Source organism: Artemia sp. Qi Xiang Cuo, chromosome 7 (genome assembly GCF_049724085.1).
Source record: "Artemia sp. Qi Xiang Cuo chromosome 7, ASM4972408v1, whole genome shotgun sequence".
Classification (NCBI taxonomy): domain Eukaryota; kingdom Metazoa; phylum Arthropoda; class Branchiopoda; order Anostraca; family Artemiidae; genus Artemia; species Artemia sp. Qi Xiang Cuo.
In genome coordinates, this window is record NC_142800.1 from 13,070,662 (window position 1) to 13,097,006 (window position 26,345).

At 34.8% G+C, this 26,345-nt stretch overlaps 1 protein-coding gene across 1 annotated transcript in view; it reads right to left on the bottom strand.

Annotated features, from left to right (window-relative positions):
- Positions 1 to 1,405: 1,405 nt before the first annotated feature.
- Positions 1,406 to 26,345, bottom strand: part of LOC148949972 (papilin-like) — a 191,685-nt gene continuing 166,745 nt past the window's right edge. The window contains exons 8-11 of the mRNA XM_089091751.1: positions 25,902 to 26,025; positions 19,790 to 19,841; positions 9,019 to 9,268; positions 1,406 to 1,459 (exon numbers count right to left, since the gene is read on the bottom strand). Of these exons, the coding sequence (XP_088947877.1) occupies positions 1,406 to 1,459; positions 9,019 to 9,268; positions 19,790 to 19,841; positions 25,902 to 26,025 (480 nt within the window). The remainder of the gene's footprint in view (positions 1,460 to 9,018; positions 9,269 to 19,789; positions 19,842 to 25,901; positions 26,026 to 26,345) is intronic.

Below are 26,345 nucleotides of genomic sequence, written 5' to 3' on the forward strand. Positions count from 1 at the left end.
GTAAATAAAGTTCTCAGTACAGGCTAGCCAAACAACAATGAAGACATGTTTGTTTCTTAATTCCCCCCTCTCGTGAATCTATAATTTCCCCTCGCGATTATGTAAATCAATTTCTCAGGCCAGGCTAGCCAAATAACACTGAATACATGTTTGTTTCTTAATTCCCCACACTCGTGAATCAATAATGTTCCCTAGCGATTATGAAAATCAAGTTCTCAGGGCAGGCTAGCCAAACAACATCAAATAAATCGATCTTGGAAAAAGAGGTCATTGAGCGATTACGTAATCTTTCCCCCGAGTGACTCTATGACCATATTGTTTCATAATTCCCCATGCTCGTGAATCAATAATTCCACCATCGATTATGTAAATCATCCCTCGTGTCATTCACACGTGGCCAAACAACAACAGATCGATTGACCTTGACACACCCACCCACATTAGACTCGATCGATAATCCTTGAATAAATTATGTCCCGTCATCCCCACGCTCTTGAATCAATAATTCCCCCATCGATTATGTAAATCATCCCTCGTGTCATTCACACGTGGCCAAACAACAACAGATTGATTGACCTTGACACCCATTAGACTCGATCGATAATCCTTTAATAAATTATGTAAAAAAAAAAAAAGTTGTTGGTGGCCGCAGGGGTGTGGGATCGTGTCAATAGGGGCATCTCTACTGAAACTTCTGCAGTGGGGTTTTCTAATACGCTGAAACCGATAGTGGGATTTTCATTAAAGTTCTATGACTTTTTGGGGGTGTTTCCCCCTTTTTTCGAAAATAAGGCAAATTTTCTCAGATGCATAACTTTTGATGGGTAAAACTAAACTTAATGAAACTTATATATTTGAAATCAACATAAAAATCCGATTCTTTTGATGTATCTATGGGTATCAAAATTCCGGTTTCTAGAGTTTCGGTAACTATTGAGCTGGGTCGCTCTTTACTTACAGTTCGTTACCATGAACTGTTTGATTCACTAACTTTGAGCACAATAAATTCCCAACATTTACCAATAAAACACATATGATGGCAACCCCAGAAATTGTTCATGTTGTATAGGTTAGCAATGAATGTATATTATTAAATCATTAATATTCATAAACAATTAATTGACATTCATTAGATATATTTATGAATAAAGTTTCACCTGATCACTAAAGATCAAACAACGCACCACTGATTTATTACCAAAACAAGGCTCGATTTGGAATTACCATTAAATCAGTGTTGTCAAAGCTCTTTGAAGAATTTTATGTTTCCTGTGTTTAGAAAAACATGGCGCGACACCTTATTATTCTTGTGTTGAAAAATGTGCTAAGAGAAAATTCGCAGATAATGACAGACATTTTATGTGTAGTGAAGATAAATTTGTATTCCAGAAAAAGGAAAAAAAAGTCAGGAAAGACTATATGGACTAACTGACAGGTCGCCGCTTTTATTCCAGACTTCCTAAAAAAAAAAAAATAATCACATTTTATCCTTATGCACTCTGGCACAAGATATACTTCAGAGAATGAACCAGTGCACCACACTTCCATTATCCTAGAATTTTCAGTTTCTTCGAATTTCTCAAAAAAAAAAAAAAATCGGGTTCTACGAAATACCTCTGAATGTTAGCATTAATGAGAATTAGGAATTTGTATTTCATTTTAACGTTGGCAAATATATAAACTTCATTTTCTAAAGAGATTTCGGAGAACCCAATTTTCTTTTAGAAAAACTCAAATAAATCCCGAAAAATTCAGAGATTCTTAAAGCACTGCATTGTGTTTGATGATGTCTAAGGACTTCTCCGATATTTTCTGAACTAGAAAAGAGACGTGCACAGGAAAGTTTCGAACCTCTTCTAGAGTACAGCTTTTTCGGCATAGCTGAGTAATACGGCTTCATCTAAGCATACAAAAATTACATTCATTTGGGCAATCTTTGAGGAGGCACTAAAAATATTTTTCTCGGTTCAGCCTCCTCAACCTCTTAGGTCGTAAAGCCACCTCAGCAAGTGAACCCAGGGGATAAAACCCATAAAACGCCATTATGAAAACACTAATTCAGTAACAAAAATGTCAAAAACATCAGTGGCGTTGATTATATAATGAGTGCATGATGCATGAAACTTTGCCCCCCCCCCCCCCAGAAATATAAATAGTAATACAAATGCATAAATTTATTTACGATAAGACTATAACACAAAAAATAACAAAAAACTGATCATTCCGAAGCATCCTTACCTATACTTATCAACCAACCTTTTTTTTTTTAAAAATAAGGACACATGCTCAGAACAGGCTTTAAACATTAGACAGTAATTTTTGTTTAAAAACTTAACTCTAGGGAACTCTTCTGAGAGCGGCAACCGAGGCGCAATAGAGCCCCTTGCCCCCTGTCATTACTCTACTGAATTAAATTCTTTGGTTGTCAGCATGGTAGTGTTTTTTTAAGCCTGAAGCTAAATCTCAAGTTATGAAAAAAAGTGCACCAGAAAAATAGCTTTTGACAATAATTTAGTAACAACCGATTCCAGTTTTATCAGAATTGTCTCTTTCATTACATATTGAGGACTACAGCAAGCCAAAAAAAAATTTCAAAAAGCTTTAAAATTCTATAAAATGATGTCAAATTAGAATAAGATTAGCAAGGTTAAAAGTGTAAGGAAATGAAGAAACAAGAAAACCCAAGAGCAACGAAACGAGAAACGAGGAACGAGACCACAAAGAAACGAGACAGCTTAGGAGTAACGAGATCATATACCTCTACTGTCGCACAGCGAACTCCGTTAAAGACAGTAATTGTACAAAGTTTTAACACTCATTTTAGGTGCTTTATTCAAAAAACATACATCTTATACATGAGAGACCCATTTTAATATTTTCATTTACTATGTAAATCATGACAGACATGTTATGAAAAATATTTTAGTTGCCTACTGTTTATTTGTGAATATTATTGTGACGAGACACAAAACGTACTTAAAAGCTGATATTATGAAATACATCTTTGGAAATCATATTTTTAGCACAATATTTTAATGGCATCTTCCAGCTCGTAGCAGTAGGTCGAAAATTTATAACCTAGGTCGAAAACTTAATAAACGGGTCATATAAGTGCTACGAGCTGGAAGATTTTTGTGACTATCCTTCACCTAATCTCAATGTTTTCGCCTATAACTTTCTATGTACTCTATACTTTCTATGTACTATGTACTATGTACTCTATTTTTTCTATGTACACCATAACTTTCTATGTACTTTTATATGATTTACCTATTTTTCATGTCTTCTAAGAAGTCCCCCTACACTCCAACCCTCAGCGCTTTCCTTCTACCGTAACTCATCGTCATTGTAGAATGTAATCAGGGATAAACAATAAGTAGAACAACAGGGAAATTTTTTTTAGCAAACATTTATGTGGAACATCTTGAGAATTGGGCCTTAAATTCATATTTTTTTAAACATGTCTATTGGGGGTGGTATATGGATGATGTAATTTCACTCTGGAATTATGGGAAAAATGAACTTAGGGGCTTTCTATATCACCTTAATACATATGACCGAAATTTACAATTTACCTTAGAAATTGAAAATGCAAATAAATTACCGTTTCTGGACGTATTAATTATGCGTAGTACTGATAAACTGGATTTTACAATTTACAGAGAGCCCACGCAAAATAACAGATATCTACATTTTAAATCCAATCACCCCCCAAAAATTAAAAGAGGTGTTGTTACATCTCTTGTTGACCGTGCCCTAAACATTTGCTCTGAATCTTACATCACAGATGAACTAAATTTTATTAGAGACATACTTTTTGGAAACAGTTATCCTATTGTCTTTATTAATAAATTAAATTAAAAAAAACAAGTTTTTTAAACTGAAAATAAGGAGCGACGTTAAAACTTAAAACGAACAGAAATTATTCCGTATATGAAAGAGACTGTCCCCGCCTCAACGCCCCGGTCTTTACGCTAAAGTTTTTTATTATTTTAAAAAATAAAGTTGTGAGACAGAGTCAAACTTTAGCGTAAAGAGCGAGGCGTTGAGGAGGGGACAGTCTCTTTCATATACAGAATAATTTCTGTTCGTTTTAAGTTTTAATGTCGCTCCTTACTTTCAGCTTAAAGAACTTGTTTTTTTTATTTAATTTTTGAACGTTTTTGAATAAATGCAGGTTTTGATCTTGGCTCACCGTACATGAATAATTAAAACAAAATTTTCATATTAATTTACTTTTATTTAGTTAAATGGCTTTCTCGAAACTTGTTTAATTTTATTTACGAACGTTTTCATTAATAATAAATATACGTAACTTACGAATTAACTAACGTAACGAACTTCTATATTCATATATTTTTAATACGTTTGTTAGGGGGTTCGCCCCCTAGTCAATACCTTGCTCTTTAAGCGAAAGTTCAAATTTTGTTCCAATTATTTAGAAATGACCGCTTAATCACAAAGGCCGTTAATTAGAATAAATAGCTCTTATGAAAGTACTAAAAAATCTTTGGCTTAAAGAGCGAGGCATTGACTACGGGTTGAACCCAATTATATATGTAATATTTTCTGTTCGTTTAAAGTTTCGACGTTGCTGCTGTTGCAGTTGAAATACGTGTTTTTTTATATTAAATTTATGATCTTTTTTTAAATAATGCTGGGAAGTCCGGCGTCCCCTTGATAGCAATGTCCCTTCCCCCATGAAAACTTCCTTCATGGAAAGATCCTCTCATATAACCCCTGACCCCCCCCCCCCACTACCAGTAAAAATATCTCCTGACAACGTCTGTATGCTTCCCAATAACCAATACTATATGTTAACAGTGGGTAAAGTTAATAAATATAAGTCCCCCCCCCAGAAGAGGCGAGTGATTAAGTCATCCTAAAGGACATAGTACTTACATTTTTGAACAAGTTGAACTGTATGGTTATCTCAAAATTTTGACCAGGTGACTTTGGGAAAAAAATAAGCGTGGGAGGGGGCCTAGTTGCCCTCCATTTTTTTGGTCACTTAAAAAGGGCACTAGAACTTTCAATTTCCATTCCAATGAGCCCTTCCGCGATATTCTAGGATAACTGGTTCGATACGATCACCCCTGAGAAAAAAAAAACAAACAAACAAACAAATGAACACCCACCCGTGATCTTTCTTCTGGCAAAAAATGCAAAATTCCCCATTTTTGTAGAGGGGATCTCGAAAACTCTACAGTAGGGTTCTCTGATACGCGGAATATGATGGTATGATTTTCATTAAGGCTCTAAAACTTTTAGGGGGTCTTTCCCCCTTTTTTCGAAAATCAGCCAAATTTTCTCAGGTCTAACTTTTGATGGGTAGGATTAAACCCGATAAAAATTAAACATTTGAAATCAGCCTTAAAATTTAATTCTTTTGATGTATCTATTGGTATCAAAATGCCGTTTTTTAGAGTTTCGGTTACCATTGAGCCGAGTCGCTCCTTACTTACAGTTCGTTACCAAGAACAGTTTGATACTAAACTTAATAAAATTATATATTTAGAATCAGCATTATAAACACATTCTTTTGATACATTTATTGACATCAAAATTCTGTTTTTAAAAGTTTCGATTACTATTGAGACGTATCGATTGTTTTTAAATTGTTTTTTTTATTACGTATATGTTATTAAGTATACGAGGGGTTTATACCCATATTAAATAACACGCTCTTAAATTTAAAATTTAAAAAAAATTTTGATTAACAAACCCCTGAATCACAACGGCCTGTTAATTAGAAAAGAGCTGTCTTTTGAAAGCAATAAAAAAAAACTGTAGCATAAAGAGCGAGGTATTGACTTGGGGGAGAACCCCCTCACATACTTTATAATTTCTGTTCGTTTTAAGTTCTAATATTCCTTCTTACATTTCAGTTGAAAAAACTTGTTTTTTTTTTATTTAATTTCGGATCGTTTTTTAAATAATGCTTGGAAACTTGGCGCCCCCTTCATAGAAATGTCCCTTACCCCCAAGAAACATCCCCCACGGAAATTTTATCCCTTGTAAACCCCTCCGCTCGCCCCCCCCCCCCCCTCCAGAAAAAATCCTTCCTGAAAATGGTTGTATACTTCCCAATAACCAATAAATAATGCTGGCAAGTCCGGCGCCCCTTTCATGGCAATTTCCCTTCCCCCATGAAAACTTCCTTCATGAACAGATCCTCCAACATAACCACCGACCCACCCTTCCCACCCACTACCAGAAAAAAACCTCCTGAAAACTTCTGTATACTTCCCATAACCAATACTATATGTTAACATTGGGTAAAGTTCATAACTTTTAGCCCTCCCTCTGGGAACTTTGGGGGATTAAGTCATCCTAAAAGACATATTTATCATATTTTCGACCATGATGAACAAAATGGCTATCTCAAAATTTTGATCGGGTGACTTTGGGAAAGAAATGAGCGTGGGAGGGGGCCTAGTTGCCCTCCATTTTTTTGGTCACTTAAAAAGGGCACTAAAACTTTTAATTTCTGTTCCAATGAGCCCTCCCACAATATTCTAGGACCACTGGGTCGATAGATACGATCACCCCTGGGGAAAAAAAACAAAAAAAAAAACAAACAAACAAACAAACAAATAAACACGCATCCGTGATCTTTCTTCTGGCAAAAAAATGCAAAATTCCACATTTTTGTAAATAGGTGCTTGAAACCTCTATATTAGGGTTCTCTGATACGCTGAATATGATGGTGTGATTTTCATTAAGGCTTTATAACTTCTAGAAGGTATTTTTTCCTTTTTTTGAAAATCAACCAAATTTTCTCAGGCGCATAACTTTTGATGGGTATCATTAAACTTAATGTAAATTGTATACTTGAAATCAGCATTGAAATTTGATTCTTTTGATGTATCTATTGGTATTAAAAATCCGTTTTCTAGAGTTTCGGTTACCATTGAGCCGGGTCGCTCCTTACTTACAGTTCGTTACCACGAACTGTTTGATACAATTAGCCGAAGATTGGCAAGACACTCCCGTAAAATTAATGGTCTTTTGCAATGTGAAGTTCCCGTCAAGCCCTCAAATATAATTTACCTTCCATATATTCCAAAAGTTACTACGTTTTTAAAAGTTAAAAAAAAGTTTGCACACAAAATAATTTCTATGTCGTATTTACAAATAATTTTAAAATCATGAATTTCCTAAATTCTGGTAAATATATAACCCCAGTTACTCGTCAAAGAGGGGTTTATCAAATACCATGTGACTATGGCCATTTTTATGTTGGTAGAACCCATCAAAATTTAGAAAAACGTCTACAACAACACAATGATGACATAACTAAAGCTTTAAATTCTAATAGTACAAATATTTCCTTTGATTCTGCTTTAAGCAGTCACATATATGATAACCCTAGTCATAAAATGCTTTTTGAAGAAACTTGCCTTATTAGTAATCATTTAGGCATAAAACAGGTTGTTCGAGAGGCAATTGAAATTAAAATGAAAATAAATAGTAATATTTCTTTAAATAGAGATTTGGGGGAATATTCGCTTAATGCCCTATACACAAATTTAATTAAAAATGATTTAACTAATTATATCAAAAAACCAGTAAATAACTCCACTCAACCTGTTACGAATAGACCATCTAGGTTGGCTGCCAAGAAGGCGAGATTAGCTTTAAAATCTTGTCTGTAAGTATTTTTATTCCATTTGAATGAATTGTTCTCTGTCCACTTCGCTTGGTGTACCAATCCTGGTTGAACTTAGTTGAAGTAATGATATTAGGGCTTTTTTAAAACTTTTTTTTTAAACCTTTTAGTTTAATGATTGAATTTTAATGTAAGTTTCTTTTATATTGTTTTTTATTCTCTTCGTTTGTTTTGCCGAGGACGGCCCTTGGATATTGGGTCGAAATATTCATTTAAAGTTGCATTCCACTGTCTTGTATAAAAAATTTCACTTTTGTTCTACTTATTGTTTATGATGGAAAGGCAGTGTGGTCTTCGTCGCTATTTACGTAATCAGGGATGAACACTGGTGGGGGTTCGGTGCGCCTTAATCAAAAACCATAATTTTTCCTGGATTTCTGGGCACTTCTTTTTGAAATTATCAATATTTTTTTCTCGATTATTCCTCCCCTAGCCTACTCCAAGAAAAAATTCAGCGTAGGTCTACGTCCCTAGTTGCATTAGCGCATATCAGCTGCAACAATTCCGAGTGTAGTGACACTTTTTTCATTTTTTACCGTGAAACAATTTTTCATTATATCTGTTTTTATGAAATGCGAACATAGTTAAAATTTTGAGGTTTTTGAGATCGGAATTCCTTAAAATTTTGAGGTTTTTGAGATCGGAATTCCTTAAAATTTTTAGATTTTTCAGATTAGAATTTATTTTAAAGATTAGACAGAACTATATGTCTACAAACAATTATTTGTTAAAGTACGAAGGACATCACACAAAAACAATTTTGGCCCCTGAACCCTTCTGAAGTTTATTCATACCTGAAATTTTTGAAAGTTTCTCTTTTAGCTGTTTCAAATTTATGAGGTTTTAGGGCAGTGTAACATTTTTGTCACTGTTGCCACGTTGAACCGTAAACACAAATAAAAAATAATTCAATCAGGAAATGCTTGTCGTCCGTTAAATTCAAATATTAACAATCTCTTGATTCCCAAAGAAAAACACCTACGGAGGAGACCTACCCACTCTTAAGCTATTTGGTGTCATATGTTTTTAGCTGATTTCTTGTTAACTTTTCACCCTTGTTTCTTTTTCTTAAGTTGTAGCCTACATCCGCTACTACCAAATACTGTATAGTATTTATTACACTATACCTAATACTTGTATATACTATAATTATAATTATATTATAATTTATATCTAAAAAATGATTGTGTTTGAATTCTTACGGACGAAAAGTGTCGTCAAATTTAGATAATTATTTTTGGTTATTTATTTCGAAGGTCCGATGTGGCAACACCTCAAGATTTTTTGTCAGCCTTTTGTCTCGCCTATAATGCTTAGGTTGTGTAGCATAACTTATTTTGAATTACCCCACCGATATTTGTTTCGCGTTGCAGATTGCTCATTAAAAGCACACTATGTTCTTGTATATCACACGCGTCAATCAAACCACCAAAGATGGCTCGATAGTATATGGTATTAGGAATAATGAAATATGGCGTGCTTAGAGGACGGATCCTTAGATTTACAATCTCATTATACGAACTAACAACATTAGTTTTTGGTGACTTCGCACCGTTATTACTTCGGCAAGCGGTATGCTCTTTGGCTACTTGACGGCTACGTGGATCACGCGATGGCGTGACATGTTAAGCACCACAGCGGGGCCATATACCTCCAAGGGTTTCTTACATTTCATGATGACAACTTGATTATGCTTTTTTTAAGTTAGTGAGTATGTTACTTTTCAATATCTAGTTTATGATTAGAATAAGGAATCTACCTCTACATCGTCGTCTAGCTACTAATATTTTAAGACTAATAGTAAAAATTTATTCTAATATAGAGTTTAATTCTAATACATAATTAGAACCAATATTATATAAACACTAAGGTATTTGTGCATTATAACTAAACCAGCGCTATCAAACAGTTCGTGGTAACGAACTGTAAGTAAGGAGCGACCCGGCTCAATAGTAACCGAAACTAAAAAAAAACGGAATTTTGATACCAATAATATATCAAAGGAATCGGCTTATTATGCTGATTTCAAATATATAAGTTTCATAAAGTTTAGTCTTACCCAAAAGTTACGCGCCTGAGGAAATTTGCTTTATTTTCGAAAAAAGGAGGAAACAGCCCCTAAAAGTCATAGAACCCTAATGAAAATCGCACTATCAGATTCAGTGTATCAGAGAACCCTACTGTAGAGGTTTCAAGGTCCTATCTGCAAAAATTTGGAATTTTTTATTTTATTTTTTGCCCGAAGAAAGATCATGGACGCGTGTTTTTTTTTTGTTTTTTTTTCGGGGGTGATCGTATCGCTCCAGAATTCCTAGAATATCGTGAGAGGACTCATTTGAACGGAAATTAAAAGTTCTAGTGCACTTGTTAAGTCACCGAAATAATTGGAGGGCAACTTGGCCCCCTCCCACGCTCATTTTTTTTTCCCAAAGTAACCCAATAAAAATTTTTAGATAGCCATTTTGCTCAGCATAGTCGAAAATCCAATTAATATGTCTTAGATGATGACTTAATCCCCCACTGTTCCCGGGGGAAGGGCTGCAAGTTATAAACTTTGCCCATTGTTTACATATAGTATTGGTTATTGTGAAGTATACAGGCGTTTTCAGGAGGAATTTTTTTCAAGGGGGGGGGGGGGGTCAGAGTAGGGGTTACGGGGGAGGATCTTTCCATGGAGGATATTTCCTTGGGGGAAGGTACATTTCCATGAAGGGGGCGCCAGATTTTCCAGCATTATTTAAAAAACCATCAGAAATTAAATAAAAAAAACAAGTTTAAAGTAAGAAGCAACATTAAAACTCAAAACGAACAGAAATTATTACGTATATGAGGGGGTTCATCCCCTATCCAATACCTTGCTCTATACGCTATAGTTTTTTTAGTACTTTCAAAAGAGCTATCTATTCTAATTAACTGGACTTTGTGGTTCAGGGGTTTGTGATTCGAACAAAATTCGAAGTTTAGCGTAAAGAGCGAGGTATTGACTAGGGAGCGAACTCCCTAATATACGTAACAAAAACATACGAATATAGAAATTTGTTACGTAAGTTAATTCGTAAGTTACGTCAGAACAAAATTTCGAGAAAGCCAATTAGTCAGAAAAGGAAAATTAATATGTGAATTTCGTTTTAAATATTCATGTACGGTGAGGCAAAATCAAAGCTGCATTAATTCAAAAACGTTCAGAAATTAACTAAAAAAAACAAGTTCTTTTAACTGAAAGTAAGGAGCGACATTAAAACTTAAAACGAACAGAAACTAATCCATATATGAAAGGCTGTCCCCTCCTCAACGCCTCGGTCTTTGCGCTAAAGTTTGACTCTGTCTCACAACTTTATTTTTAAAACGATAAAAAACTTTAGCGTAAAGAGCGAGGCGTTGAGGAGGGGACAGCCCCTTTCATAAACGGAATAATTTCTGTTCATTTTAAGCTTTAATGTCGCTCCTTACTGTCAGTTAAAAAAAAAACTAGTTTTTTTTAGTTAATACACGAAAGAAGTCAAGTTTCGTTAATGCTAACGAAATAATATAAAATAGTATTAATATATAATTTTTTTGAAACAATGTTGGGCTTTTTATTTGCCGGTTAGGTGGGTGTGAGTTAAATCATAGAATTTTTTAAATACGTACCCTAACCTAGGTATCTTACCCCCCCCCCCCCAAACCCCAAAAACAATCGGTTAAATATTGTAAACTCAATAAGAAACCACGCTTTGCCATCAATTTATCTAGCAAATACCCTTTCGGGTTCGTGTCTGGTTTCCTTATACAGTTTATAGCGCGGGTTTAGTTATAATGCCCAAGTACCAAAACTAATATTAGAAAATATATACTCGTACGCTATACAAACTATGTCCATCTTGCATGGTTGAAAAGTGAATTTGATTATTAAGAAAATCTATTAATAGAGGGTAAAATATTTTAAGCCAGCGAAAAAAAAACTTTTCATGTGCAAATGATAATAATTAAATTAAGCAACGCTGCAAAAAATTCCGATATTAGCTATCCGTTGATTCCCAAAGACAAGTACACCTACGAAGGATATCTCCATATTCTTAGCTTGGCTAGGCCAATTGTCTAGGACTAAACGGAAAGCAGGTCATCCACGGTTGGGGTGGAAGGATGTCATAAAGAAAGATTTAAGGGGAAAGGGAACTTCCTGGGAGGGTGTAAAGAAGGAGGCTTTAAAAAGATTAGGATGGAGGAGGAGCGTGCGTAGCTGTGTTGGCCTCAGGCGGCTTGGTGCTGCGGTGAGGTGTTAGTAGTAGTAGTTAAACAAAAAAAGGAAAAAACAAAAACAAATTTGGTCTTTTATTATCATTTGTGGATTACAAAGGTTTTATATTTTATTTTTCACTGTCTTGACAAATTTTACCCGTTACAAATAGATTTTCGTTTCAATTGCAAACGGAAAAGCAGAATGATCTAAAAAAATCATTGAGTTTTTATATGTTACTGTGAGTGTCCGCAAATTGGTGGATGTCGACATTCACCAGTGAATGTCCGAAACGCCTTTTTTCTCCTTGGATTTAGTCAGCATTGCCAGACAACTTTTTTAATTTAATGCAAGGTTTGATGATGACAGTTTAGGCTGCAATATATTAGGATTGGTTAGGTTAGGTTGAGTTAGGTTAGCATAGGTATTTAACTCATTTCTGATATTTATAACGAAATTAAACATAACCTAACTTAATCCAAACTAAAGTAACTTATATACTGACATACTGTAAACGTATACTTCGAGTACTTCTTATTTATTTATTATGAAGTCACCTTAGTTTCTTTTCTCTTTTTTGTGCTTTGTGTTCCGTTTTATGCATTATTTACTGTATGATAAGGGTTTCAATAAATAATAATAATTTTAAGACAGAGCTACTGAGAGACTAAGTGATATAAAATTATTCCTTTGACCACTTCAGCTTTTCATGGTTCTGATACATTCAAAGTTGCACATAGAGGATGGTGATAGGGACCTCCACTTAAAATCTATCTCAAGGACCCCCTGTATTAGTCTTATGAATAAATATGATAATTGAGATGCATTGACCTAAATGTAGACTCGCTTAGACTATCCAACCCCATTTTGGAAACAGTTATGGTTTCTTTTCCCCAAAAGAATGTGATTTTTGTGTGTGTTGGATTCCAGGTAATCCCTAGGTCTACTCAAGGGGGACAGGACTTTAGAATCCTTCCACATTTTGTTTGAAATATGATCATTGAGATTTAAGGGTTGAAACTTAAACTCGTCTAGAGCATTCTACTTTTGGAAAGGCTCTTGATACCCCTTCCCTAAGGGTTTCGAAGCTTAATTTGTGTTTTGTGCTCCTGGCATGCATTAGATAGGTCGAATAAGAATTTAGGATCCCCGTCCAGTTTGAGATGGACACATCAAAATTCAGGGTCTCCGTAATCTACTTGACAACTTTTCTCATGTTCATGAGATTTTCAACCGCATTTATTTCCATGGATTTTCAACCGCATTTATTGTTGTTTTTTTTTATGAAAATTATTCTAAATAAAAGAAATGTGGAACAATACTAACATTATGCATATAGTTAACAGATTGTAAACTTTTTGTTAACTAAATAAAATTATTAAATAAAGATTAACTAAATAAAAATTATTCTAAATAAAAGAAATTTGGAACAAGACTAAAATTATGTATATACTTAACAGATTCTTAACTTAATTAAAAATAGATTACGTTATATTTGATTATATTTTAATTTTTAGCTTATATGTTAACGTTTTAATTAAAATTAGGCTTATTAAATTCTGTAGTTAAACCTAGTGTTTAGGCTACATATAATAAACACGATCAAAAAAATTTTACTGATTTGAAAATTCTTTTCTTCTAAAAGACTTCAAATATAAACCCAAAATTTTCAAAATTTATCATTTTGAATAGCGAATTTACTGTATCAGAAATAAAAGCAAAGGATTTGTGCATATGAATGCCAAACACAATATTTTTCAAATCGCTATTCCACTTAAACGGACAATACTGTAACTACAGTGTTTACCTTACTGAAGATTAATTCATAGCATCCAAGTGTGTTAACATTCGCAAACATGCGTCTAGTCATATTTTCGTTTAACAATTTATATAAAAAAAAAACTCCTTTCCACAAAAAACAAACAAAAATCATTGTGAAAAGCCACTGTACTTTCTTAAAAAAAACGTACAGGACTGTCAAATACAAGAGTTTTTAAAATTTTGTTTCACTTACATGGGCAATAAGTAAATTTACTGTTTAACACTCTGAATATTAATTTGTCGGTTAAACAATAGAAACACATGCTATTAAGCTTCAAATAATAACATTTTATTTATTTTTGTAATTGCAGCCACAATATTGTAACGACAATAATTTTCAAACCAGTCAAAACATTTCCGTGTCCAGAATTGGCAATTTTTCAACTTCACAAAGAAGTTGCTTTGACATTTTATAGCGTCACGAAACACATATTCATGAAAGATTTAGCTAGTTCACAATGAGTATTCATACACTATTATTTTTTAGAATCACTTTTTTTACAATTGTAGTATATTATTAGTCGGAAAAATCATGTTGGTAAATTAAAGCTAATGATCTTTTTATCACGTAGTGAAATAATATTAAGGTTATTCGACTCAATCTTATGGTTGTCAAAAAACAGTGAACAGATAGTTTCAAGGATAAGAGTATCGGAAAAAAAATGTTTCAACTGATTTTTTTTTTCTAGCAAATTCAAAAGTATGCTTAGTAGTGTTTTGCGGAAATCATAAGTGCTATATGTGGCTTGCAAGTCTGTTATGCAAATGATAAGTGTGTTTTACAAGTGTGTTTGATCACTTTACTACCTTTGATAATATTGAGGTTTATCCCAAAACCTTGGAGTTACTATCATTCAGGATGAAAAGACGATCTTGTGTTTCCAAATCACAATCTTCTCATTCTGTATTAAAAATAATAGATTCGTCCATCACACATTAAGCACAAAACCAGTGTTTCCACCATCTCAAAATTTACCCAATAGAAAATTAGGCTTTTTTAAATCTCCTCGAAAATTAGCGTTCGTGAATCTACAAACGTTAGCATGAAATACGAATTGGTAATTTTTGCATACCTAAATTTCTTTAGTGATTATGAAATGTATTTTCTTGTGATTCTGATTATTTTCCCTATTGATTCTGTGTTTTTCCTTGTGGTTATTTTCTTTAGTGATTATATTTAGGTTTTATGATTATTGTTCTTATTATTTCTCTTAGTGATTCTGTGTTTTTACTACAACTACTACCAACAACTATCTACAGCACCAATCCGCTTGAGACCAATACAGCTACGCACGCTCCTCCTCCGTCCTAATCTATTAAAACCTCCCTCTTTACACCCTCCCAAGAAGTTCCCATTTCCCAAATCTTTCTTTATGGTATCCTCCCATCCCAATCGCGGACGACCTACCTTCCGTTTAGCCCCTGAAGGTTGGCCGAAAAGAATAATCTTCGGCAATCTGTCATCCTTCATCCACCGAACGTGCCCAAGCCATCTCAACCATTCTGTCATTATAGCCCTAGAAAGCGGGATTGAACCGCACTTTTCGTACAGCTAACTGTTTAAAATACGGTCAGTTTCCTTGTGATTATTTTTCTTGTGATTCGGTGTATTTTCCTTTGTGATTCTGAAATAAATTTTCACAATGAAAATTTTGAAAAACATTTTTTTATCCATAATCCTTTAAAATCGAGAAAAGTCCTTGCTCTCCCCTCTGCCCCTACATTATCATGAATCTCAAGGGTAAGTTTTCACAACTAGAACATTCCGGCGGCTGAAGCTAAAAACTCAACAACTATGAATTACAAAACGTGGTGTATTATTAAAAATCACGCTACTTAGAAAAAACCTTAAGCAGAAGATACCCACTGTTTTCACTTATTCTTCTTCAAAAACTGCAAATACAACCACAGAAAGCTTTAAATCTCAGTAAAACCGACATCTGAATGATTTATCATCTGAAGAATTAATTGTTTTTTGTCATGTTGTTTTTTGTTTTTTTTTTGTCCCAGAACATACAAAACATGCTAATTTACAAAAAAAAAAAATATATATAGAAGTGGAAATATACAAGGTATGTTTTTCTATGACGTCCTGGTTTAAATTTCTCCGATTTTTACATTTCTCCACAATTAGTTAAAAACACATTTTTTTTCAACACTATTGAGAATCATTTTAAAGATAAATTATATTAGTGTTAGTTCAAAGTATATAAGCTAGTCCAGCCCTCCAATCAGTAATTCATCACTTTTTTAATATGGCCTATGTCAGGTCAGCGCTCCTAGCGAAATAATCTGGCCTTTTCGTCCCCATCATCGGTAACTGTGAAACACTTAAAACACAATTTTACAATCTGTAGCAAATAATGAGATAGAAATAAAATTTTCTTTAAAGGAACAACTATTATATACGTAAAATTTAGTTTTTCCCATGCAAAGATTATTTTTTTGGCAATTAAAAAAGATGTGTAATAAGTAATGATTGAGATCAAACGACGGAATAATAGGCATTAATGCATGGGGAAGCATTGAACTGAAATATTAATTTGGTTTGCTCCCTCTGTTGTCACAATGTTATTCTGATAGGGGACTATTAAGGGTTACCAACCTTCTTAGCAGCGATATTAGGGAATATTCAGGCTAATCACTGGTATATTATTCCCTCTCTACCCCCCCCTGATTCATCATAAAACATGTTAACTATGTGAGCTGTTTTCTATTAATGGTAAGCTTTAATCAATCCGCATTAATTAAACAGAGTAGCTGCGACATACATGGTTCGTTTTTGTTTTTTTAGTCCGTAATACTCAGTAGTAACTGTCTTAATTGATTTACGTTAGTGATTTGAAGTTGATGTATGCTCTTAATTAAGCTTTTTTGGCTAATACTTTGCGTCTATGCTGTACTTGGTAATCATATAAGAAGTGTTTTATATGTTCTTTCGCCCACCTGAATTTTTAATTTTCTCAAGATCTGGCTTGACCAAATTCGTAGTCACCAGCGTTGTCAACGGGGTACAATTGTGCCGTTTTTGGTACAATTTAGAGGTCCTGGCACAATGCGGTACACGAAATTTTTTGGTATTAAACAAATTTTTCCAATGCATTTTGATTTTTCTTCCTCCTTTCTGACTTGGGCATCTGTTCAAGTTTTAGTTTACCGAACATTTTTAGCATGCCATTCAGATGGTACAAACGAATTTCTTGCGGTACAATTTTAGTCGAAAAACTGATAAATTTTGGTTCAAAGCATTGGTAAGGCTGGTAGTCACTGTTGTGCTTTCATCACGAGCTACTAGTCCTTTCAAACTAAGAGAACTGGATCCAAAGAGAACTCAAATTTTCAGCTATGCATTCAAATTACCATGATTTCCCTTTACAGTACAGCAAACACACACAAACGCTGTAGGGTTAGAGTACCAAGAGTACATCCGCACTGAGTACCTAAATAACAGCTTTGTAAGACGCTGCACATGCTGCCTCTTTATCTGGAATGATCTTCACAGGGATGTTATTCCTGAAAGCCCATATGTTGATTCCTCTAAAGGGAAATCCAGCAGACACAACTCTAGGGGGAAAACCTAGGTAATTGGTCGACAAGTGGTATCTAAAACCCTAGTTTGTTTAACAGCCTGGTGACATGATTTCACAACAAGTATTACACCGATGCCACCAGAATTACACATTCTGGTGACATGAATTTTGTCAAATAACTGTTTGAAATTCTTTTTGTTGTCAATATCTCTCGAAATCCGTCCAGGGACGAATGCTAGGTGAAAATCCCGCAATCAGCAGGCATAATAATGTTATTCCCACTTATGCGTCTAGTTACATACATAAAGTAGTTACTATTACTATTTTTACTGAATCTATACTGTTCACTATTAATAGTTAAAAATTTCCTATTTGAGTCAGGAATGTTTGTAGCCCCTCACTGGCCCTTTCTGCTCAGTGGCCCAAGATTCCTCATCCTGGAATCCTGTTACTTGAAATATTTTTTTCAATTCCTAAAACTGCTTAGCAATAAAATCTGAGCCTCTTTTTGGATCTAGGAGAAAAAAATATGACTTTGGCAGATCTTCTGCAGCTAGTATTTAAAATGTTATCAATTTTTTTCTGTTTAAATTTTTGCGAATAAGTTTAAAATCTACTTGTCACTGAATTTAAGGAAATTGTATTATATTTATAGTTAAAATAGCTACAGCCAGCTTTTTACTTTATTTTTTATCCAAATTTCAATAAAGATTTCCAACGTATGTACAGTGCTTTGTTTATTATAACTTTGTAAACATGATTCTAGAGGGTTTTTGGTACTTTGTAAAGTTTTATATAAGTTTTATACTTTATATATATTCAAGAGTTTTAATTTACTAAAATATTATACTAATTTATTTGTGCAACCTCTAAGTCTAAATTTGAAAATTCAGCCGGAATTTTTCCGTTAGTCATAGTTGCCACGATCTGCATATGAAAAAAATGTTGCCGCCCCTTACCAGCAATTTATATTATAACTCAGCTAAATTAACCTGTCTTATGATAAATATTTTTAGAACTGCATGCCTTACTGATTACTGATCAAGGACCCACTTTCATACATGCACCGAAAAATGAGAGAACATAAAAAAATAGCCTAGAATAGCCTATTAAAATATGAATAACGTGGGAGCCATAGGCAACACAATATCTATAAAATAATGTTCGATTTCTTCATCAGATATACCTTTAAATTTGCCGTAAAGGAGGGGACACAAAAATCCAAAAATACCCATTAAAATGCAGACTACATTTAAAATACTTTCGTATTACAGTATTTACAAAAGTAAATTCAGATTATATTTAACCCTGAATGAAGTAAATTGGGTTTTAAATAGTGTTAATTTTGAATATTTCATTGAATTTTTTTTGCTGTTTTGACCAGCTAGCTTAATACCCTACCCAAAATAAATTCTGCGTAATTAAAAGATTTGTCGGTTTTATTTTAAATGTAAGGTCTGTATAAATGCATATACATAAAAATAATACATACAGAATGAATCTATTTGTGTTTTTGTTGTATTTTTTTGTTCCTTATAATGTTGGTAAGTTTTTATTTTGATTTACTTAAGCAGTGTATAGTATTTGTGATCTCAAATATTAAAGATATAAATGTCCTACGAGTTAACAGTTGAAATACCGACACGTTTATGATTCGGTAGGAAGAGGTTATACTACGACAAGATTCGGTCTGAGTCACATATATCTAGGTATCTGCCCTTTTAGTGTGTTTAATAATGCCCTAGGGGAGAGTTCTGTGTTGGAGCTCCCCTCCCCTATTGGCAAGCGCATAAAATAGCGCCTTTTTTATCGGACGTTCTGTAGTTAGAACTTAAAGGATTTGATTGTTGTTTTATTTCCATTAAGTTTAAGAATGATAACTTTAGAATATTATTAACGAAACATTTTCCAATGATATACTTTAATTGCTCAATTACTATAACCTTTCCTTACTTGCTCCCCAAATATTCCATCTCACATAACCTCATGCTCCCCACTTCAAACATTACCCTAAGGTGAGCCAGAGCATACGTTACAGACATACGAGTGTAGAAGGAGAACTTCCATACGGGTGTAGGAGGACCCTCCATGCCTCCCAGAAAAACTGCGTCTAAGTACGCAGTTTTACTTTTTTCAAGCCACCCCTCCAACTGCCTGAGCTGTGTACACCAATAACTTTAGGGTAAAATTACAGTAACGCCAATACATGAGCTCTTTCAAAAACAAAAAGAGAGAGAAATATCAAGATGAAGAAAATAAACGGGACTACGAAATAATCCTCTTGCTTGCTGCTACTGCTACAATTCTCCTAGATCTTGCATTTAATCTAGTCCCCTTCTGATTATGTGGGATGCTACCATTTTATCTAACCGTCACAAGCACTAAACGTCATTTCGTCGACAAGGAAAATCCGTCAGAACATCGGCACGTTAGGACGTCGACAGTCATAATATCGACACGTCAGTTCACCGACAGTCACAATCGCTGCCCGTCAGAACGTTGACAGTCATAACATCAACACGTCAGTTCATCGAAAGTCACAATTGTTACCTGTCAGAACGTCGACAGTCATAACATCGACAAGTCATGACATCTACAAAACCTGTCATAACATCGACAAAAAAATCCGTCAGAAAATCAACACACCAGGACATTAATAGTCAAAACATCGACACGTCAGTACATCAACAGTTACAATCGTCACCCGTCAGAACGTCAACAGTCATAACATCGACAGTCACAATCGCTACCCATCAGGATATTGACAGTCAGAACATCGACACGTCAGTACATTGACAGTTACAATTGTTGCGCGTCAGAACGTTGACAGTCATAACATCGACACGTCAGGACCACTGCCTTCAGGACATCAACAAAATCTGTCATAACATCGACAAAAAATCCGTCAGAAAATCAACACGTCAGGACATCAACAGTCATAACATCGACACGTCAGTTCATCAACAGTCACAATCGTTACCCGTCAGAATGTCAACAGTCATAACATCGACACCTCATAACATCTAAAAAGATTTTAGATGTTATTACGTGTCGATGTTATGACTGTCGACGTTCTGACGGTTAGTGGTTCTGATGGATTTTCGTTATGGAATTTTTTTTTAGATGTTATGACATGTCGATGTTATGACTGTCGACGTTCTGACGTTTAGTGGTTCTGACGGATTTTCGTTATGAAAAAAAATTATAAGTTTATATAATAGTAATAAGTATATAATAGTTTAGAAGCAAATTTCGGCTATATATTTGCACATCAGGGGGGTGGGGGTTAAGCATAGCATATATTAAATATGCAACCTAACCTAGGTACCTTTCCCCCCCCAAACCCCAAAAAACTAAAGTTTTAAAATTTTAGATGCTATCACGTGTCGATGTTATGACTGTCGACGTTCAGACAGTTAGTGGTTCTGACAGATTTTGTTATGAAATTTTTTTAGATGTTATGACGTGTCGATGTTATGACTGTCGACGTTCTGACGGTTAGTGGTTCTGACGGATTTGCGGTATGAACAAAAATTTTGATGTTATGACGTGTCGATGTTCTGACGGGTACCGATTGTGACTGTCGATGAACTGACGTGTCGATGTTATGACTTTCGACGTTCTTAAGGATAACGATTGTGACTGTCGATGAACTGAGTGTCGATGTTCTGACGGGCAGCGATTGTGACTGTCGACGTTATGACTGTCGATGTCCTGACGTGTTGATGTTCTGACAGATTTAGTCGTCGTCCTGACGGTAGTGATCCTGACGTGTCGATGTCCTGGCGCCTTCCCGATTTTGTAAGGTTTTATTACCATCATAAGCTATTGGTTGAGATATTTTTTTCTCTTTTTTTTGTCATTTTTTGGCCAGTTAGGCTACTACCATCCTAAATCCCTTGATGTTCACACTAAAGTTTAGCTTTTGTATAATGTTACTTCGAGAAAAAGCCATATTTAGGTGTATTTGCTTTCTACAATGAAATGAGATTTTATAAATACGAGCGAGGTTGAAACTCTTGTCAAAACCCGACTATTTATATTCATATTCAAAGGGTTGCCACATGCAAAAATACCAATTGTATGTTAAAAACTAGTTCTCACTAGTTCAATAAAAAGGAGGTCCTATCCCCCATAACAACCATAATGTAAACTCATTTCAAACATACTCCTCATGCAAGCTTTGAACAAGCATAGCCAAAAATAGTATGATTTTAGGTTTTGCCCTGCCCCCCTTTTAGTTGCTGCACAACCATGGAACTCTATAATCGTTCATATTACTGTATAAATGGGCTACAATTATGGTTCGATCTGTTGGGTCTTGTGTGTTTAGGAAGAAATGTGCCACCAAAAGGTGGTGTGGCCTCTGAAACCCGAAGGTCACATAGATAGCTTTTCAATCGCCAAAGTAAATGGCTATTACAGAACTTTCGGTTACTTGCATTATGCTAAAAATTACTATTTTGCGGCATAAAATGCCGGATATAAGTTCTTTTCTATGTTGCTACCTTTTTTGTTACTTCAAAAGAGCATAAAACCTCTAGTTTCTATTCGGATGAACACACTCCAGAGACTACAATGACTGGTTCAATAAGACGACCACCCTGGGAAAAACAACAACAAAAACCAACAGTCACGCCTCCGTGACCATTCCTCCTGAGAAAATACTGAATTTCGTATGAATTTTGTATATTTTGTGTTTTTATTTTCAAACAGTTCGTGGTAACTAACCGTAAGTAAGGAGCGTCTCGGCTCAATAGTAACCGTAACTCCAAAAAACGGAATTTTCTCCAAAAAACGGAAAAAAACGGAATAGATACATCAAAAGAATCCAATTTTTATGCTGATTTAAAATATATAAGTTTCATCAAGTTTAGTCTGACCTACCAAAAGTTTCTCGCCTGAGAAGATTTGCCTTATTTTAGAAAAAAGGGAAAACACCCCCTAAAAGTAATAAGACTTTGATGAAAATCCCACCATCAAATTCAACGTATCAGATAACCATACTGTAGAAGTTTCAAGCTCCTTTCTGCAAAAATGTAGAATTTTGTATTTTTTGCCAGAAGAAAGATCACGGATGCGTCTTTATTTGTTTTTTTTTTTGTTTCCCCGGGGGTGATCGTATCGATTCAGTGGTCCTAGAATATCGTGATAGGGCTCATTTGAACGGAAATTAAAAGTCCTAGTGCCCTTTTTAAGTGACCCAAAACATTGGAGGGCAACTAGGCCCCTTCCCACGCTCATTTTTTTCCCAAAGTCACCCAATTAAAATTTTGAGATAGCCATATTGTCACCATAGTCGAAAATCTAGTAAATATGTCTTTTAGGATGACTTAATCCCCCACAGTTCCCGGGAGAAGGGCTGCAAGTTATAAACTTTGCCCATTGTTTACATATAGCATTGGTTATTGGCAAAGTATAATCACCTACGGAACAAGTACTGACAAAACCTATCCTCTCCACACAAAAAAAGTGACCCTTTGTATACCTATGCGAACCTGGCAACTAAATCAAGAACTAAAAACCGTAGTTACACAATTCATCCCGGTCACTCGTTGCCTGAATCACGCTCTAGCACAATTATTGGGCGGAGCAAAGTACTTTGGCTCGGAGCGATTAAGTAGTACAACATTTTGCGTCTAGAGGCGCTGAGATATGCGGGGTTACTTTTGGAGAGTTTTGTCAGTACTTGTTCCGTAGGTGATTATACTTTGGTTATTGGTAAGTATACAGATGTTTTAAGGAGCGATTTTTTTTTCTGGTGGAGAGGGGTCGGAGTAGGAGTTACGGGGGAGGATCTTTCCATGGAAGATGTTTCCTTGGGGGAAGGGACATTTCTACGAAGGGGGCGCCGGATTTTCCAGCATTATTTAGAAAACGATCAGAAATTAAATAAGAAAAACAAGTTTTTTTTCAACTGAAAGTAAGAAGCAACATTAAAAATTAAAACGAACAGAAATTTTTACGTATATGAGGGGTTCGCCCCCTAGTCAATAGCTCGCTCTTTATTAAGCTAAAGTTTGTTTTAGCACTTTCAAAAGAGCTATCTACTCTAATTCAACGGCCTTTGTGATTCAGGGGTTTGTGATTCGAACAAATTTTGAACTTTAGCGTAAAGAGCGAGGTATTGACTAGGGGGCGAATTCCCCAATATAAGTAATAAAAACATACGAATATAGAAGTTCGTTATGTATGTTAATTCGTAAGTTATGTCAGAACAAAATTTCGAGAAAGCCATTTAGCCAAAAAAAAGAAAATTAATACGCAAATTTCATTTTAATTATTCATGTACGGTGAGCCAAAATCAAAATCTGCATTAATTCAAAAACTTTCATAAATTAAATAAAAAAAAAAAAAGTTTTTTTTTAACTGAAAGTAAGGAGCTAAATTAAAACCTAAAACGAACAGAAATTATTCCGTACATGAAACGGGATGTCCACTTCTCAACGCCCCGCTCTTTACGCTAAAGTATTTTATTGTTTTAAAAAATAAAGTTGAGACAGAGTCAAACTTTAGCGTAAAGAGCGAGGTGTTGAGGAGGGGACAGCCCCTTTCATATACGGAATAATTTCTGTTCGTTTTAAGTTTTAACGTCGCTTCTTACTTTCAGTTAAAAAACTTTTTTATTATTATTTATTTGTAGACAGAGGGGATAACTTTCGCCTTAACAACGCTTCCAGGTAGTAAAGCGTTCAAGAATGGCCCAGAATCCCTTAGGATATAAAACAAATCCTGTTAGTTCGCTTGTACCCACGGCCTTTCAGCCAGGAAGTTCAGTGAGGAGTTGAGGGACAGGCATGGCCCTCACAGCCTTTGCTTTCATCATGATTCATTCTTTCTCATAGTGATGTAATCTAGACTTTTGCCATATTTATCCTCCAAAGTTGCTTGCAGGACGTCAAGGAAAAAATAGGAAATGCCAGAAATTTTGAAATATGTTACGGCCCGAAGGTGAATAATCGTCTATGATATCGTCTATGAATCGTCTATTTACATAGAATGAACTTAGGGGTTATTTTTACTATTTTACCTATTGTTTTGTTTTACTATTTCTCCTTATTTATTATTTAATTTTACTTAATTCATTGATGGTGATTCCCAATAAGAGAAACTTAAAGGAATTGGCAAATCCCCACAGAGAGGCTCTTATATTTAAAAACAATAGGAAGATGCATTTCAGAGAGAGAGCCATAAGTGCTACCACTAAGTTCACAATTCATAAGAAGTGTGAAAAAAGGCAAAAAAATATCCAAAAATGGAGCAAAAATAGAATTTTTGTGCAAACTTAACCCCAAAAACTTTGGCTCAACCCCATCCTCTCAAATTATAATTCTTTAGACCACCACAGATCCTTACAAAGCTAATATTTGGAATAGAATAGTACTAAATAAAATACATGAGTAGGGTTGAAAAGGGTTTTTAAACAGTAATCAGGGCTAAAAAGCAATTCTAAACAAAGAAAAACTCACACATATTATAGCAGAAGCACGGATTTCAGTGGAAGTGGAAACGCGGATTTTAGTTCCCACATGAGTACTTCTGGCACTTCCTAGCTACCTTTTAGAAGAAAAAAAAAAAAAAAAACATTCAAAATTCAACGATCATTACAAGAAAACAAACACCGTGGCGTCTTCAGAAGAGCCTGAAATCTGTACATAGTGGCACTTACCAGCTTCAGCCTATAAATGCAGTATCCTTAACACCTGAAGCTATTCAAACTGGGTCGAGTAAGCAATTTTAGTTGCAGAAGCCAAAACCTATTTCAAAGTCAAGCACAGAAGGACCTCAAACTTAAACTAGTTCAAAAATAGCAACAACAGCTCTTTTTTTACATTGGACGAAGTAGACAAGTAGTAGGGAGTGTAGTAGGGAGAGTAAAAAGACTAGCACATCTACTACAGAATCTATAAAGTGAAACATTTATTTGGTTCCCCAAATGATCACTTGTAACATATCCTTATTGTCCCTCAGCTAAAAGAATATACCGAAGCAAGATATAATCAGCGTAACAGAGCACACTTGAAACTTTCAAAAGGGTCCTGAGTCGACACATTGAAGCACTTACTATATCCAGGCTATAAAGAAAGTGTCCTGCTTATCTGTGAAGCTAATTAAAGTCAATAACATTAAGCAATTCCGAGATGCGTTAAACTTAACCAGTGACAAAGGAAGAACAACCAATTTTATTATGTGTGTTAAACTAAAAATCATTGTGAAGTTTAAATTTACAGACCAATCGTATTAGAGTCAGGAAGAGAAAAGTTCAGGGCCATTTTTTTGCAATTTCTTACCAGATAAGATTGGCCTTATTTAGGGTTTTAACAAGAGAGGTTTTGGGCGTTTGCTGACATTCGTGGATTGCGGTTAGCAACCCTGAACCTTATACACGCTGCTGGGATATGTGCAAAAAGTTTTGGTATTAGGTAGGGGAGGGGGGGTCAGAATCTCCATTTTTTTAGGGGGTTCCTTAAATTATTATCGAGAAGGAACAATAAACTGTTTCGTCTAGGTTGGTCTTATGCTTTTACATGAACCTTCACAGCAAAATTTCGGGTGCGCCACTGCTCACTTTACTTGTCACTCTTAGAGAAAGGCGTTAGCTACATACTTTTATATTCAAGTTTCAGCTTAAGAGATATATAAATAAATAACAACAACATACCTACTTGGAGAACAGGAGTGGTATAATTCCCAGTGATGGTAGTGCATTTCGTACCGTCTCCGCCACATACCCTACAATTATCTTCTTTTGCATCCGAGCCGAGAATCTTATCGCACCCAACAGGCTAAAATTATAAGAATTAACTAACAATTTATAGTCACATATTAGTAGCTCAACATATTAACAACTTTCAAGCGCTAGTTTATTATCTTTTAGCGGCATATAGTAAAAGGCTGCTATATATTACACTCATGACACTGCGGCGTTATGAATATACTGACTATAGTGAAAGGCGAGTTCGACTATAAACGTAATTATATAAATCAAAATAATTATTGATTCAACTGATGTGCTTGATGATAAATTTAGATGTACCGGAGCATGATTTACAAAAATAAAGTCAATATGACTTTAAACTTGTGTCAAAATTGTACCTTAAAAAAT